Source organism: Morone saxatilis, unplaced genomic scaffold (assembly GCF_004916995.1).
Source record: "Morone saxatilis isolate NCDOM2014 unplaced genomic scaffold, NCSU_SB_2.0 Contig23, whole genome shotgun sequence".
NCBI lineage: Eukaryota > Metazoa > Chordata > Actinopteri > Moronidae > Morone > Morone saxatilis.
The window spans coordinates 4965633-4979178 of NW_023339796.1; the positions used below are offsets into that span (position 1 = coordinate 4965633).

The 13546-nt window shown below is 39.5% G+C and overlaps 1 protein-coding gene across 3 annotated transcripts; it reads left to right on the plus strand.

The window, feature by feature from the left end:
• si:ch211-106k21.5 (peroxidasin) lies at positions 1-10892 on the plus strand. 3 transcript variants are annotated; one of them, XM_035670547.1, is made up of 2 exons: positions 1-168; positions 5467-10892. In XM_035670547.1, exons 1-2 carry the CDS (start codon positions 82-84, stop codon positions 6958-6960), a joined length of 1581 nt encoding a protein of 526 aa, XP_035526440.1. In that variant the 5' UTR covers positions 1-81; the 3' UTR covers positions 6961-10892. The 3 variants fall into 3 exon arrangements, with proteins under 3 accessions (XP_035526440.1, XP_035526441.1, XP_035526443.1); XM_035670548.1 differs by having other exon boundaries at positions 11-168; positions 5741-10892; XM_035670550.1 differs by lacking the exon at positions 1-168 and having other exon boundaries at positions 5509-5649; positions 5741-10892.
• The last annotated feature ends 2654 nt before the right edge of the window (positions 10893-13546 follow it).

The window sequence follows — 13546 nt, forward strand, 5'->3', positions numbered from 1 at the left end:
GCTGTATTTCCACATTCCGCCCGGAGGGAGACACACCCTCAGATCCGGAGGAGGAGAGCTTTAACCGGGACAGTTGATGGGATGCAGAGAGGAGAAAGACGCCGCTGCCGTCGTTGTGGGTGTCAGGTCTCTTCTGACAGAGAGCTGCAGCAGGGATGCCCATCACAGGTAAGAAAACACACATCTGAAAACAGGTGTGCATTCATATTTTTAAATGCTTATCTGTATGTTTGTACTTATTCACGCGGGTTCTGTAGTTCTGGTGGGTTATGAGTTGAAATTGTGTTATTATTGGTGTGTTTTGTTCAGAGTTGTAGCCATACTGAATAATATAGAGGCTATGGGCCCCCCAGTGCAGCACCAGCCCCTCCTCAGAAAATGTGACCAGACAGCAAAGAGAGCATAACATTTTCTTATCAACTGGATTTTTATACATTTTATTTCTTCTTTCAAGTCTAAGTTTATGTTCTGTAAAGTTTATTTTAGAACTTGCTGTTTAAAAGATGACTTATTTGTGTGTTCTTAACCGTAAATTTGTACATTTTAATGCTATTAAGTATATAAAATAAGAGAATCAGCCTTTAAAACATGACAACTTTCCACTGTTTGGGACACTTGGATACCTCAGTGCTCCTGCAGCTGCAGCTCTGGTTTAATGTAGGAATATTTTATGATGAGAAGTTGTATGAAAGGAGAATGGAGACCGTTATTACAGAGGAAGCTCTGCTGCCAGAGAGGATGTAGCAACTCACATTGTTAACGAGTGAGATCATCCATGTTCTCCAGACTAAAACCTTGCTCCTCTTGCTGGGCACTCACACCCAGAGAGGAGACGGTCCATGAAAATCCTTCTGTTTGGATGAAGGGCCTTCACTCTCACCGCTCTGGCTCGGAGCCTCTGCAAACGGCTGCCAGTGTCTCTTGTCTTGTGTGTGTAGTTTAAAAATCCAAAGATTAACTCAGCTGTCAATATTTATAAAGAGACTTTAACCGTTAGACTGTGTTTGTTATCAGGCTGAGATGGGAGTTTGACTCTTTAAGTTATCTTAACTGGTGAATGCATGGGATTAGAAACACATACAAAAGGCCTGACTTCATCCTAACTTTGCTGCTACAAAGTTGTGAACACTTTTGACCCCAAGTATCCAAATCTAAGCAAATTATTACCAACACGCAACGTCACATTTTTCCTTTTTCTCTTCAGGGGGAAAGGTGGGGTCGAGCTTTGAATATATCGTCTGTTGATAGCTATCAGTTAGAACAAAAGCTTCTTCACAGTGCAGTGCAGCATGCAAATAATTACAGAGTTAAAGGATATAAAATTCTCTGTACTATCAATAAACACAGAGCATTACAGGGGGTCAGTTCATAGTTTGAGATTAAAGTTATAAAGGAGTAACATATAAAGGAGTAACATTCTTTCATGTTTTTATCACACATTCAACTATAGCAATCTTCAAAGTGTTCAGTGATTGTTAAGGCTGCTTTATAAATACATTTCACCCAGCATGACCTCCCTTGAGACAAACATGGCCTTTCTTTATCTATTTTCTGAGGAGGAGGTTTTCACTACAGAAACTAACCAAACAACATCACAGAAGGAATAAAGTTTGGTTTTGGTTCACTCTCGCAGCTCTTGTGTTATTTCCAGCAGCCAGCAGTCAGCTCTAAAAACTGACATTACCTAACTCGACTACCTGTCCGACATCTCACAGCAGACGGACAAAGCTAGCTTCGTGTTTCGTGTTCACAGCTTGTTTCTGCTGCCCCCAAGTGGCCATAAAGTCAGTTATTGCAGCTTTAAGGCACTTTACCCCAGGCAACCTTTCAGTCCCTCCATGAAATTGTCCAATCAGCAGTCTCTGAGCCATACGTCACAAAACTACTAGCGATTTTTAAAAAATTCCTTAAAACATCGCAACATGCATTGCAAAGTTTTAGAAAAGCTGTAGTGAAATCACACATTTTAGGCTGCAACAATCCCCAAAAAAGCCTGCAAAACCATGGAGGGACTGCCTCACTAGCATGGAAACATACTTTAGTCTTAAGTCCCTTTAAAAGACATACAATAGGCTACAACGATGTTCAGTAACTGTCTCTACTTTTTTCCCCAGGCATGTCACATGATTTCTAAAGGTGGTTTCCCCTCTTTGAATTCACTGTCGCTTCTCACCGCCAAGTAATGGACATTTAACTGCAGCTAATGCGGTAAACAGGCACACAGTTTTCAGCAGGATGTTCAGTATAAATTATACTTATAACTCGTCACTCAGGTTTTAAATGACTTTGTTTTGTACTTGGCTATGTGTTAATAGACGGCGAAGATCAAACGCTTCCAATCCATGACTTTCTGTTCTGATGTTAATCTACGAGATCCTCATTTCGTGTTGTCGTCACCAGATTGGACTGTGACATTAGATTTCTCTTCATGAGAGAGCTCTGTTCTTTGTTCAGCTATGGTGGCTGCTGTCGCTCGTGCCAACCCGCCCAGGTCTTCTGATATTTATTACAAACAAACTGCTGGAAATGTAAACTATATCACATTCTGAGCCCGGATTGGAAGGCCTGCCTTCTATGTCATATAGACATATCGCAGTGTGTTGGCTTTAAATATGAGAATTTAAAAAATCTGAGATTATTATTTGGGACAATGTTTCAAGGCAATATAAATAAATATGGGTAACATAATACAGTCTTCTTCATACTTACAATATACACTGCACTCTCCACATGGTGGATATATTAGATCACTTCTACAAACAACAAAAAGTCAGCTCGAGGCAAAGTTTCTTTCCTTTAGCACACTTCCTGCATTTGTTTGAGAGACTTGCAGCTCTGCAATCAAGTGAAAATACACATGTGCTCTTCTTATTTCCGTGTTTATCGTTTGTTTGAAGCTCCCATTCACTTTTCACATAAATGTAAATTTAATCCAAATAGGTTTTCTGCTATATGCTCAGTCCAGCTCGGCTCACAGACTTTATGACGCCTTTTACTAACCTTTTATTCTAGCGCCATCATCAGGTCAACATTTGTCCAGTACTTTGGACTAATGACATTACATTAACAGTGGTGGAAGAAGTACTCAGCTCATTTACATAAGTAAAAGTATCAATACCACACTGAAAATACAGCATCAAAATATACTTAAAGTACCAAGTAGTTAAAGTACTCATTATGAAGAATGAGTACTTTTCATCCATCAGAATAATATTTTCCTTAGATTATAATTATTAATATATTAGAGTACATATCACACTAATGTTGAAGATGGGACTGATTCTAATTACTTTCATTTATGTACAGCTACAAAGCTTAAACTGTCATAATACATCATATTTTATTTATTTATAATATTCTGTATTTCCATGAATTGGAAATACTTAAGTACAAGTACTGTAAAATTGTACTGTAGTAGGCCACAGTACTCGAGTAAATGTACTTACTGTAGTTACTTTCCACCAGTGTGGCAAATGTTAGCATGCTAACAAGCTAAACTAAAATGGTTTAACATGGTGATGGTAAATGGCTGGATTTTTTACTCAGCTGATTAACTGTTGAGTCTAGCTGACATATTTAAATGTCCTATTTTGTGCAAACCAACAGTCCAGTCCAGTCTTACTTTCATGATTCAATCTCCCATTTATTTTCTTGCCCAAGACGATGTCTTCAAATGTTTTTTTTTTTTAAATAATATCAATACATTCAGTTTCCTACCACCAATCATCACATTATGAAAACCAGTGGATTTTTTTGGCCTGTTTGCTTAAAAGGTTCCTTAATTAATCTAACACACAGGTGAAGTGAGGTTTTATTGGTGAATAAAAAGTGTAGATGATCACGTAAACGCTGCAGCTGACGACAGTGGTTCCCTTTTAAACCCTCCACTGTATTGAACCGACCCTGTTGTTGAGGAGTTAGCACATTCCTGCCTCCTCACTGTGGAGCCGCTTTCAGCTCTGTTGTGGTGGGTGAGGAGGACTGATGTCACGACCAAACACGCTCCCTCTCTTGGAAAAAACAGGCCTTGTTTGTATCGACCACATACGCTTTTATGTGCAGGCAGCGTCACCAAGTACATAGGAGCTTTTAGGAAGTCACCAGCAATTAGTTGTTTTTTTATGTCTCCAACAGCAGCGTTCCCCAAAGTTGTCATGTCACAGCCTCCCAACTAGACACTCACGGTAGCAATGAAACCTGAGATTAAAATAGTCATGGAGCGGCATTTTCTATGTGAAATTACAGTGAAATTAAACAGTTTCACATTGTTTCTGGGACGTTATCAAACCTCGTAATTTACACTGTATTCCACTGTACACATGCAAATGAAAATGAGTGTTTTCATGTCCCTGATAAATAAAGCAAAGTCAAGTAAAGTTCGTTCTAGGTCCATCCTACCATTTTTCTATTAATGCATCCATCTATGTATGTAAAATCTCTATGTTAAAAGTAATTTTTTTTCATTCTTGAGTTAATTGACTTATAGTAGTAAGTTGAATTCACAAAAGCAGAAATGTATTTTCTCCAAAAATCCAAGGCACACGGCTCCATCAAAGGTACTACAAGGAGTTTTTAACTAGTTATGAAACTCTCCATTTAATACTGATGCCTCATGACCTACATAAACAAACAAACCCATCAGCGAGGAGATTGGCTATTTCTGTATGGTTATTCTTAATGCCAAACATCGGGTTTGGGTTCGACATGGATTCAGTACGAAGCAGGGGGGGACGCACTGATTTTGTCGCAGCAGGGCCTGTCCAATTGCTTGCCCAGTCGCTCAAATCCTTATGCTTGTCCATTTTTCCTGCTTCTAACATATCAATATGAGGACAACATGTTCACTGGCTGCCTAATATAACTCATCCAACCCACTCACAACGAGATAATCAGTTAGATACTGTTATGGCTGATCGGTGTATACTGCATACGTATTTTATTGATTTATGGTTGCCTGTTATCACATTTCTTCTATGTGCTTCTATGTTTTGGTGAAATAAAGACAATCTTACACTCTGTTGACCAATAAAACTGCATTATCTCCTATTCTAATATATGTATTCAAAGACCTGTCAGTAAATCTGAGAGTGAGGGTGGTTTGAATTCTTTTAGTGGGTTTTGGAGCCCTGATTCTGGCTTTAACTCAATTAAGTTTATGTGTGGAGCACATTGCTTCAGAGAGTGATAAAACAATAAAAGTCAAGTCAAGCAAAGCCATATAGAGTGATATGATATCAAGTTATAAGCGGCTGCATAGTGAACAAATACTTTCCCAAGATGCAGGTTTATTAAATGATCTGGTGCATTTTTACATCAGGCTTGAGGAGTTTGCAGTTATATAGAAAACAGCTTGTTGACCAAGGCTCCGGCTTTACCTTCGAGCAATGTTTGTATTATCCCAATCTGCCAATTAACGGCACAGCCTTCACATGAAAGTCAAAGTAGCATCTGTTTCCTCTCCAACAGCCAAACACTGGACTCCTGATCCCTAGTGACCTGTGTCACCATGCCAACTCCCACAATCCTCACAGCAACCAGGAGTCCTCAGAGAAGTTGCTAGGTTTACAAGCCCATTTACATCTGTGTGAGCCTACATACTGTAAGTGGATCCTCTCCAGTACTGAGAGAGAGAGAGGGATCAGGAGGCAGGTAGGGCTGTCTGAGAAAGAGGTAGAGGACACCTTTGCAATATGGCTTGTCACATTTTCTGTTCTATGTTTTACTGTATTTTCTGTTTCAGAGATGGTTTGCCAGCAGGGTGCTCTGCTGATTCTCATGTTGCTGGTGAAGACGGGACTTGTGGGTGGATGTGTGTGTCCAGCAGCCACCATTTTGTCCCAGTCTCCCTCTGAGGTTCCTGCTGGCGGCTGTTGCTTGAACTACTCTGGCTCTGCTTTCAGCACCGTGCTCTGGTCTGTGTTTACCAATGTGACAAAAATAGAGACTCTGGATCTCTCCTTCTGTAATATCAGTTCTGTAGATATGAGAGGCAAAGAGGCTTCTACGTTGAAAAAGGTTTACTTAGGTCATAATAGACTAACAACGTTGCCGGAGGAGTTTTTGGCCAGCCAGCCCAGCCTGACAGAGGTGGATCTGAGCGGGAACCTGATTCAGGAGCTTCCTGAGGGGTTTCTTCAGGACTCAGACAACCTCCAGAAGCTGTATCTGCAAGGAAACCAGCTACGCTTCCTCCCAGGCTCTGTACTACAGAAGCCCAGCCTGCAAAGGCTGGAGCTGGATGGGAACCCCTGGGATTGCTCCTGTTTGTTACTGGAAGGACTGGAGGAAGGCAGAAAGGTTAATAGGACCACTAAGCTTCAGGATCTGGTGGGAAACTTAACCTGCATGTATCCCCGGCACCTGGCCGGAAGGAGTGTGTTGTCGGTGCGGGTTAGCGATGTGTGCCGCCCAGCTGCCCTCACGGCACTCTTTATTGTGCTCCCTCTTCTCATCCTCTCCGCTTTGGTGCTCTGCTGGTGCTGTGGGAGGAAGAGGAAGAAGAAAGAAGCACCTGTGAGCACCTCAAAGAAGAGGGCTTCCAGCTCCAGCAGCAACGGCCAGAAGCATCGTAAAAAGCAGCAACCTGCGACCACCGGGCAGAACAAAGCTGTCAGTGAGGGGATCCTGAAGAACGAGCTGCTGCTACGCCCAGCATCCACCCTCCTGGGCAGCACCAGGGACATCTATGAAGAGGTGGAGATTAAGCTGGGCTCAGTGGAGTCTCTTCCTCAAGCCTCCTCACATTGTTCCAGCTCCACAGACGGCAAGCTGGGCTCCCAGGGGCCGGACGGGGCCAGCAAGGCAGAGCTGGACACAGTCAGCGTGACAGAAGTGATGAAAGACTCAGCTGACAGGGAGAAGGCTTACATGACCCAGTCCACTGAATACTACAGCCTGGTGCCCGGTATCGAGCTGGAGGACTCGGACCATGGCGAGTATGAGAATATCAACCTCTCGTGACACCATCTTAAAGGAATAGTTCAGCATTTTGGGAATTACACTTTCGTTTTCTTTATGAGAATCAGATGAGAAGATCTGCACGACTCACATGTTTGTCTATGTCTATTTTGTACTCTCACAGATGCGGTTAAATAGAAGTGGATGGTGCAACACAACTACTAAGCTAGGGTAGCTTCCTTCAGTTTGGGCTCCCCATTCAATCAAAGGTCAGCAGTACCAATGGGGTTGTACCCCACTCAGAATCTTGCCAGTCGAATCGGATTTGGTTGTTAAATACGAAGCTTTGACCATATATTCCTTTTTTCAGTGCCACTCTAAACTCCGGGCAGCTACATATTTTAGCCTACCTCACGTTTTAATGTCTTTATCATCATCTGTCACAGATCGGACAAAATTAAAGTGTGCGTCCTGCTTATAGTTTGTTATAAAATCTCAGCGCACCATGTAGTGTCCGTCTCTTATATCAGGTTGCTGCAGTGTTCACAGAGGACGACAGTAGAGGAGGTTACACAACTGTCTGGTTCAAAAGTGGTTTAGCCAACTTCACTAACAGTCAGTGTCAGAGCAGCCGCTGCCCTGTTGTCCAGCTTCACGTTGTCTAACCATCACTCTTCTCTGCTTCCATCACAATTAGTTTTCTGGTTTATGGTCATTTTTTAGACTCTGTTAGTTTACATGCTGTCACTATGTGTACAATGGGGCAGCTAAAAAACAAAGGTGCAAGAGATTCGACTGACAAAATGCGTGCTGGTGCCAAACTGAACAGGCTTGAAAGATTTTTGGAATTCCATTTGAAATAACAGATTTTGCCATAAAATTACACAGTTTTAATCACTGTTGTGACCGCGCCTTTAGAGGTGTTTGCAGGCAGACTTTTAACTTTAGAGGAACCAATGTAGCTGTTTCTCTCTGCTTCCAATTATTTTTATGCTAAGCTAAGCTAATCACCTCCTGGCTTCATATGTAATGTTGTATCTATCTTCTTGTCTAACTCTCATAAAAGAAAGCGGCGCAGCGTATTTCCCAACATGTCAAATTATTCCTTTAAATGCACTAAAGAGAGACAGTGTATGTGTGTTATCTATTGACATAGAGACAGCCTGGTCCCACCGCTGTGGTATCACAATGTAAGAGGAAGTGATTTAATCCGGCGCTTTTCCTGTGGGACCTGAGGAACGCAGTGACGGTTTGAAAGGGAGGCCCCCTTTTTTCTCTTTGGAAAAAACTAGTAATTTTAAAGGCACAAAATACATTTATTCTATTTAATGTTGCACTCCATGCAAATATACTCTTCTTGTTGTTTTCACATCTTTTTACAAAGAGACGTATTTTTAATCACTGTGTTTATACGTCAAGCAAGCTCTAGTATGTGCTTTCTTTTACCTCACCCAAGTGTAATTGTTAAATGCAAACCAGTTTGACTTGCATACAGGATGTTCTGGATCGGACTCCTTCACCTAAAGCTGCACATCCAGAAACGTAGGTGCTGAACAATGACTAATCCCATCGCAATGCTCACAGTTAATTCAATGTGAAATGTGGAATGTAAAGCTTAGGTGAGAAGTCTAAATTTATGTATGTCATTGTTAAGCAAGGATTAAAGGACAGGCGCTTCCTCATGTTTCATGCCACATACTAAAATGTGCATATTGTTTGGAAAATGCCAGGAAGGTCACATCTAAATGCTGGTTAATGCTGGTTTAAGATAGAAATCTTCGTAGTGCCGGTTCAGTAAACTGAGATGCAGAGCGTTTTCTGTGCAGCCGTGCTATGACATAATGACACTGGAGAGGACACCTACACAAAAGACAACTCTGAACATCAGGGTCATCGTGGAGGTGCAGGATGCAGACACTTGATTGTTATCTAAGATGTGGAAAACAGACGTCTCACTCTCACACAAGCTGGAATGCTAATTATTGTTCGGTGAGAGAGACACAGAGAAAGTGGGTGCAGCTACGGGTGTGGAACTTCCTGGAATTTAAAAAAACGGAGGTGTATTTTCCATCAAAGCTTTATTTATCGACATTGTAAAGTTTACTGCATTCAAAATGCCAAAAGCCCTTAGGTCAAAAGACAAATGAGTGAATATTGCATTTTGTAATTTTGTACAGTTTCTGCGCCAAAAATAACATAAATTTAATAGTATACAGGGCTGTGGCTATTGGTCATCAAGGTCATGGCCTTTCTTTTTGCTTCTTTATATTTATACAAAGATTTTTTTTAGCAAACTGACAACCCTTACAGACTTCCTTTCTCGCACAATAGATAAGCAGTTTACAATGATAACAATGGCAGGTTTAACATCATTCTTAGTGATTTTTTAAAACAATGGGTTGACAAAAGCAGGCTTCTTTTTTCTATTCTATTCTTCTATCTTTGTTTTCTTAGGCTGATGATACGTCAATGGCAGGTTTTTATCAGCTTTAGCTAGCTAGGATAGCTAATTAAACCAACAGCTCCATTATGTGGTTGAAAACACTCTCTCAGGTTGACTTCTCAATGTTTCAAGCAGACATTTGTAAAAGGAGTTTTGAATATGCACTTGATAGCAACATACATGATATGATGCAACAAAGAAAAAAAAGAGACTGACTGACTTTTAGCGTTACAAGAGAAAAGGATTTTAGGAGATGTGTTAAACATAATATAATCTCAGGTAATGTTAATGAGTGTCAGCTTCCCCAATTCCAGTAAAGAACAGGACGGAGATGCTAAGATTAACTCAAACTGGAGTCTGGACTGGCAACCATAATACTACAATAAATACTATACAATGGATGTGCCTGTAGTAAACTGGGCCTTTTTTAACGTAACCCCAAACTAATGTTAGTTAGTTAATGATGTGCTCCTTTGCCAAGGAAGTAATGCATTAAAGGATTAGAGGATTTATTGGTAGAATTTGAATATAACATTCATAGGTATGTTTTTAATTAGGGTAAAATCAGCAATTGTTGTGTTTTTGTTACCTTAGAAAAAGCTGTTTTTATCTACAGAGGTCCTCTTCTACGGAGGCCACCATGTTGAACCGCCACGCCTGCACTCGGACTAGTTAGGGGCTTTCACATCTTTGCAAGTTTCGCTGCCCTCATTGTAAAACTCAGCCTTCACATGCTTAGAAAAACGGTTGCAATCTCCAAATTCACCGCTAAATCCTAAACACCGGTCCTTCAAGATAGTTATACTGATTGACGCTAAAGCAGAAAACACTGTTTATTATGTATATTTGTGATTTTGGTTTTAGAAAGGCTAGAAAAAAGGACACCACCCTCTAAACTTCAGTATAGTTCTTGCTATAGAGCCATATAAATCAAATAATTTACAGGCCTGCTGTGCCTCAGTGGTTGCTAAACTGTGATTGGGCAATCGCTGTTTGTGGGAGGGATTTAGCAAATAGTTTAAACCTTAAACATTGTGGGGTTTTTAAATTTGTGTCTTTTCAGACTCTATATAGGGTCACCAAATAATAAATAAGTTCATCATTATCCTAGCAATATAAAAAATGCTTTGAAACAGCATTTAGACCTTCATGTTGGGAAATAACATTTACAGAGTGTATTTCACGCTTAACTGAATTAGGAAAATATGAAAATAGTTCTAAAAATAAAGAGATTTTATTTTTAACCTGTGGTCAGAACTTGAGAGTGATGAGGCCTATGACCTCAGTATTTTCTAAAATCCTGGCTACAGCCAAGATTGTGTAATTTGAAGTGAAATTAGGCCTTTTGGAGTGTTTGATGGCTGTGTATCTGATCACAAAACTGCAGTAGAATTAATAATCCTTCTATGTAAAATGGGTATGCTGGTGTGATACTTAATAAAAGCACTGATTTTCATCATGTTAATCCCGGCAGATGCACTATCTTCATTGTTTTTTTTGTATGCAAAACATTTGAATATTGTTGACAGAAAAATAAATGCTTTTTTCAAGACTTCTGCCTCAGGATTGTGTATGCTGATGGTGATGACTTACACCAGAAACAAGAGAAGAGAGAAAAACCAAACTGTCATTAGTTCAATGCATTTTTTGAGAACATGCTCCAGATCTTTTCCGTGGCCCCTCAGCTTTTTCTGCCCTGACAATGACCCAGGTCGGCCCCAGCTACCTGAAATCCCACTTTCCTTTTGAGCTCTAATTTCACTCACCGTGGGAAGTTGTAATTACCGCATTGGGTTACCACAAACGATCAGCACTGAGCTGCTTGCCCTGTCCTGTTCTCCGAGGTATAAGTCCCAACCAGTAGATTCAGTAACTCAGGCCAGGAAATGACTGGGCAGAAAGTTGGAGTATCTATTGATGCCAATCTGGGAGTGTATTTCATCTAGATCAAGATCACAGATTAACCACTGACTCTAGATTTATACAGGATGGAGACACACACGAAAGTGGGAAGTCCTAATGATTTTTTATATGAATTTTTTATATTTAAAAACATATTGTTACCTTAAAATGAAATGAGCATCACAGAGAACTAAATCAAAACATAGCAGATAAACAATAGAAATCTCAGTAAGAGTGTGCTGTACTAACAGCTGATCCGTACTTTAATAGATAAGGAGCATTACAAATGTACATACTAACATGGTATTAAATATGTCAGATGTTCTTTTACTGTTTTCTGTCAATAAAAGAGCCTTTGGGTGTCTTTGTTTATGAGGTAAATACAGACAGTCAGGCCTCAGGGCTGAGGCCGACAGCCCTGCTGCACATCACCAGAGCGCCATCTAGTGACAGATGCTCCTTGTGATGAATTCATGAATCTATTAGCAAAAAATGTAATAGATAAATACACTGGAGGGTACTGCAGTTGAATGAGTGACACGGATTCAGACAAAGAACAGGGAAGTCCACAGTGGTCACTTGTCCAGGCTCTGATGGAGGATAGATGGGCCCCCATAAATATCCTGTCAGGGGGAGAGCAAACAGAGTCAGAGGATAAAACATGGCTGGAAAAGAGAGTCTGATTTACAATGCACTGCTGTAACGATGTGAAAAACAAACAAGTGAGCAGAGCATGGCGGCCAATGACAAAGGCTGAGAGCCGGGAGGGATGGACCCATCTGACGCTCTGTCTGCATCACACTGTAAAGATGCTTGGGCTGCTGTTATCACAGTCATTGTTGGCTGGAACAGTAAATAACAGTGAAAAGCCTCTGCTGTGCAATCAATCTGTGCAGGTTTTATTTGATTTTCTATGGCAGGTGCATTAGATTTACTTAGACAACAGGTCCAAAGTACCGGAAAAGATGTGTTACAGAAATAGTATGAATTTTTACAAACATGTTAATATTAAAAGATTGTTTTCCACGTTCTAAATATCAATATGACTTTATTTAACAAGGGAAGAGCTTCACTGAGATGTTCTTAGATAGATAGATAGATAAATAGTAAATATATAGATAGATAACGATAAGATATGATAGATAGATAAAGGATATATGATAGATATGAATAGATAAAGTTTGATAGGAGATATGAAGATATCTTGATAACACGAAAATGATAAGAAATAGATAGTTTAATTCATATTTTGAATTTTATTATTACTTATAATATTTAGGACTCTTGTTTTCCACTTTGGTTGTGCCACAGGGCCTTTTTTTTTTGTATCCAGGTTGATGCATACAGTGGGTCCACTGGATGTCTTCCCTTCGATACGGCTACGGCTTCGTGCTGGGAAAAGACTGATTATGTGATATTACTTCTTAATGTGTTATTTTTTATCTTTTTGTCTTAACGAGATAATAAAAGTTGTTTTCCCATAACCGCAGCGGCCACCATCTCATAAAACATAGAGGTTCCAAAACATATTTACAGAAATACAATGTATCATTAGTATTAAAATCTAAAAGAAATTATACTAAATGTTAATTCAATATAAAAAAGGGTGAATCCCAGATTAAATATGGTGCTTACTCTATTTCTTCCGTGTTTTAATCTTGGCAGGAGCAACTGTGTGTAAAACCGCTGTTTAACTGTTTAATTATGGCCTCTTCCTAAAATACCTAACGTGGAAACAGTGATTAAAAAGAAAATGGAACTCTAGCGAAACTATTTTGATCTATTTTATTACAACTCCTTTTAAATCCGCTTTTCCGCCTTCTTTAGATCTTTTTTTAAAATAACCTTATAACTTTTTGTTCTTTTGTAGGTGTATATTGTAAACTGCTATGCAGGTTTGGTTAATTCACATTAAGAATCAAAATTAAACACAAACAATGTATTTACCATTTATTCGGTCCTTTTTCCTTTTAACATAATTTTACACTTTGTATCCTGGTTTACTTAGTATTATTTATAAATAAATTATTTATTATCCTCTATTACTAAACATTATCAAAAGAGCTATAATGATGTTCATTATCTTGAGTATTATGTTATTATATAATCCCGTTTATTTCTTCAGCTGTGATGGGCATTATATATTCATTGTTGCTAGTGAATCTGATTAATCAATTCATTTAAATGAAACAACTCGCGTTTAATCAACAATTAAATATCATCTAAGCCCACACCATTCTCAGTGGTTTACAAACTGTAGTTTTGAAAATATTTTCCAGAGCACAATCAGCTGTGTAAACTGTC